Raw genomic sequence first — 5000 nt, forward strand, 5'->3', positions numbered from 1 at the left:
ACACGCTCAGCCGCGCTCACACCGCCGCTGGGTCCTAATGAACTCCATATCAGGAGAGGGGGTGTGTTTTCTTCTGGATCACGTCGACGTCGGCGCGACTTCGCTTTCTGATTTAGCCACGTTGATGTGTCAATAGAAAGGTGGAGGTGTTCAGTAGGTTCAGGTGCTCAGAGTGTTGGGTTACTGAGCAGAAGGTCAGGAGTTTAAACAGCAACATGGACAAACTGCTACTGCTGAGACCCCGAGCGCGACCTTTAACCCCCGACTGTCAGCACTTCACATAAAAACCACAAAGTTTGTCAAAATTCTTCGACAAAATCTCCACTGAAACGGAATCCGTCAGTTCTGGAGTCCGAAGCGTACTGAGGATCAGCTCGGAGACGTCTGGAGTCCGAAGCGTACTGAAGATCAGCTCGGAGACGTCTGGAGTCCGAAGCGTACTGAAGATCAGCTCGGAGACGTCTGGAGTCCGAAGCGTACTGAAGATCAGCTCGGAGACGTCTGGCGTCCGAAGCGTACTGAGGATCAGCTCGGAGACGTCTGGAGTCCGAAGCGTACCGAAGATCAGCTCGGAGACGTCTGGAGTCCGAAGCGTACCGAGGATCAGCTCGGAGACGTCTGGAGTCCGAAGCATACCGAGGATCAGCTCGGAGACGTCTGGAGTCGGAAGCGTACTGAAGATCAGCTCGGAGACGTCTGGAGTCGGAAGCGTACTGAAGACACGAGGCTCATTCTGGCTTCTTCACATTTAAACCTTCTCAGAAATAACACTCATGTAACTGAAGTGTTTCAGAAAGACCACGACTAACATACACATTCTGTCTCGTCACACCGGACAATAAAGTTTCTGTCGAATCGTTTCCATGGCAACAGGCCATGTGACTGCGCTGCGTTTTAATCCCTCAGTGAGCGAGGAACTTTTTATCCCCCACAAACTCCCTTTATGACAGAGTGAAACTCCAGACGAATAAAGTCGTAAAGATGGAGAGATGTGAGCCGTGGTGAGGTAACGTGACAGACGAGTTCGCTCTGCGTTTGTGACACACGCCGGGTTTGACGAACGTCGTCATCGTCGTCATGGAGACTAACGAGAGTCGCTGATAGACGGGCTGTAACTCAGGAAGCTGGTTTTAAACCACCAGACGCCTTTAACGCGTTTTTTTACTTCAAGTAAACATCACATCGTGCCCAAAACCATCGTGCCAGCGCCCGCTACGAGCCTCAGGAGCTCTGAAGCATGAAGTCAGGCCAATAAGCAGCAAATCATAAAGATACACACACACACACACACACACACACACACACACACACACACACACACACACACACACACACACACACACACACATTCCCCCAGGAGCCAAAATACACTCATTCAAACACAGAAAATATGGAACCTGCTTTCAGGCTCTGTGTGTGTGTGTGTGTGTGTGTGTGTGTGTGTGTGTGTGTGTGTGTGTGTGTGTGTGTGTGTGTGTGTGTGTGTGTGTTTACATTGATAATGAGGATGATGATGTAAAATGGTCAGAACTCATATTAGATATTTCACTTATGAATTTTTACTCTAAACTTGTGTGTGTGTGTGTGTGTGTGTGTGTGTGTGTGTGTGTGTGTGTGTGTGTGTGTGTGTGTGCGTTGTGGTATGGAGGTGCTGATGGTTTAAGTTTCAGTGTGTTGAGGAAGTAAGATGAATAAAAACATCTCCTTTATGGACCTGGAGTCTGAGCTGGAAAATGTAGTGACTGAAATGTTAGGATTTATAGTTACAGCAAACACACAGATGCTGCCAGATCTCTCTCACGCACACACACACACACACACACACACACACACACACACACACACACACACACACACATTAACACACACACACACACACACACACATTAACACACACACACAACATCCTCACCTACACACACACACAAACACACATACACACACACACACACACACACACACACACACACACACACACACATTAACACACACACACAACATCCTCACCTACACACACACACACACACACATTAACACACACACAAAACACACACACACATTAACACACACTCAAACATACACACATTACCACACCCAACATCCTCACATACACACACCTTCTCTCACACACACACACACACACACACAACATCCTCACCTACACACACACACAATATCCTCACCTGCACACACACACACACACGCAACATACACAGTAACACACACACATTAACACACACACACAAAACACACACACACACACACACACACACATTAACACACACTCACGCATACACACATTACCACACCCAACATCCTCACATACACACACCTTCTCTCTCACACACACACACACACACACACACAACATCCTCACTTCCTCTTCTCTTTCTTCTCCTGATGTATATTAGTGAAGGTTAAACACGCTGCTGCTCCTCACAGCTCTGCTCTGCTCCTGGCTTTGATGTTTGGTGGCACAAGCGTTTCTCTGCTCAGCACTTTGGGGTGTTTGGGGTATTAAAGCAGTGACTCAGTCATGTCTCGAGCCCCCAGTGTGCCTGTGTTTTTACACACACACACACACACACACACACACACACACACACACACACACACACACACACACACACACACACACACAATTTCACTCTGACGGGAAGCTCAGATTTTTATTACATTATTTATTCCTCTTTCATCTTTCTTTCATTTCTATCCCCAGTGGCAGAATTTAATCCATGTAGAAAATCTCAAAGAAAAACTGTTTATATTCACACACACACACACACACACGCACACACACGCACACACACACACACACACACACACACACACACACACACACACACACACACACACACACACATACAGACAGACACACACGCACACACATACAGACAGACACACACACACACACACACACGCACACACAGACAGACACACAAACACACACACACGTACACACAAACAAACACACACACGTGTGCACGCACATGTACACACACATGCACAAACACACAAGATCCTCATATACACACAAACACACACATACTCACAAACACACACACACGCACCTCTCTGTCTCTCTCATTTGCTGTCTTCTCCTCGTCTCTCTCAATCTCTTCTCTCTCTCTCTCTGCTCGTCTGTTATGTTTTCTCTTCTCTCTCCTTCTCTCTCCTCTCTCTCTCTCATCTCTCTCTCTGTCTCTACAACCACACTGTCTCTGTTTCTCCTCCACTCTCTTCCTCACCTCTCTCTTCTCCTCTTCTCTCTCTCTCTATCTCTCTCTCTCTCTCTCTCTCTCTCTCTCTCTCTCTCTCTCTCTCTCTCTCACACACACACACACACACACACACATGCACAAGCCCAGGCTTTGGGTAATCTGATATGGCAAAGGAACCAGACAATATAATTCATGACACATCAAAAAGGACGAGAGGAGAGGAAATGAGTGATGAAATGTAAAAGAGAGGAAAGGAGAGGAGAGAGGGATGAGAGAAGAGAAAAGGAGCCAGGGGAAAACAGATGAAAACAAGAATAAACATGTCACAGACATGAAAAATAAAGAAATGAGACAGTGAAGTAAAGGAAGAATAAAAAACAGGACAGGAAACGAGTCACCAGGAGAGAAGAAGGAACAGGGGAGGACAATAAAACAAGAGGAGGAGAGGAAAAAAATAGGATGAAGAGGCACAAGTAAAAAGCAGAAACAGAATGAACAGATGATAAAAAGAAGAGGACAACAGGAAGAGCTTATTTTAGATGTAACGTTTTTAATGACGGCGCTAACGTTAACTAGCTACATCGCTAATCTTGGAGAAAAACGGGTCTCAGCCTTCGTGTAGAATGGACCGGAACATAAGGGTTATTTTAACATGACTAGCATCGCGTCTAGACGCTTTTCTTGCTAGCTAGCATCTGGTGCTGTCGCTGGTGCTAGCTCCTCGTGCAGAAGAGGATGTTTAGGATGTTTTATCGTGTGGATTGCAGAAGAATGTTGTGTTTCCTCTCGATGCTTTCACAGTCGACGATTAATAGCGAGATTTGTGCAGCTTGCCGTTATTCCGCGCCGCCCGCTCGTTAGTGTCACAGCGTACGCTAGGCTCGGGACGCATCGCTAGCTAAAACATTAGCTTAGTTGCTCGTTTGAACCGATCCGGCGATTTAATTCTGTAGAGGGTTCGGAGCTTCGTGTCTTCTCGGCTTCCTGCGGCGCTGGTGCCCGGAAGGTGCCGTGTGTGACAGAGGCTTCGCGCGGTTTCGTGGTCGGATTTTGTCCGCTGTCGTTTTGCTGGAATTTCCTGTCATCTGCATCCAATCCTGTGTTCTCAGATTCCCGCTGCCTTGTAAATATCCCAGAGATTTATTTTAAGAGTCGAAGTAGCACAGAGATGTTAATAAAGTACGAACCTTTTATACACTGTACGCTATTAAAGCATGACAGAGTTCAGGCTTTTTTTGTGTTTTTGGCTGAGGGATTGGGGGTGGGGGGGTGGGGAGGGGGGTTCGGGGAGGAGTGGGGGCGTGGGGTTACACTGGGTAAGTGTGCAGTAAAAACCCCAAATGATTGGGTTTTTTATTTCCTTCTAAGAACATGTCAGAAGTTAAACAGTTAGCTTCTGGGACTTGGTCAAGGCTTTTTAACAGTTCTGTGAAGGTTGTGTAAGCATTCTGAGCCTCAGGAACAGATCCTACATGCAAAGGGTTTCTATAGTAACAACTCCTTCACAGGGCCATGATTGGTCGATACAGATTTTGTTATAAATAAATAGATAGATAGATAGATAGATAGATAGATAGATAGATAGATAGATAGATAGATAGATAGATACATGGATAAATAAATAAGATTTATGTGGTGAAGTTTCCTGTGAGGAGGAATCGAGTGGTTTTCATGACTTCTACAGGATGAAGCTCTCAGTCCCAGTTTGAAGCGATGAGATCGATCCCTTCACATCGATCCCTTCACATCAATCCCTTCACATCGATCCTTTCACATTGA

The 5000-nt window shown here is 46.2% G+C and overlaps 1 protein-coding gene across 1 annotated transcript in view; it reads left to right on the forward strand.

Annotated features, from left to right (window-relative positions):
• Positions 1 to 136, forward strand: part of dedd (death effector domain containing) — a 7855-nt gene extending 7719 nt beyond the window's left edge. Inside the window, exon 6 of the mRNA XM_047799925.1 lies at positions 11 to 136. Within this exon, the coding sequence (XP_047655881.1) occupies positions 11 to 136 (126 nt within the window). The remainder of the gene's footprint in view (positions 1 to 10) is intronic.
• The last annotated feature ends 4864 nt before the right edge of the window (positions 137 to 5000 follow it).

The sequence above is a fragment of the Tachysurus fulvidraco genome, chromosome 14, assembly GCF_022655615.1.
Source record: "Tachysurus fulvidraco isolate hzauxx_2018 chromosome 14, HZAU_PFXX_2.0, whole genome shotgun sequence".
NCBI classification, from domain to species: domain Eukaryota; kingdom Metazoa; phylum Chordata; class Actinopteri; order Siluriformes; family Bagridae; genus Tachysurus; species Tachysurus fulvidraco.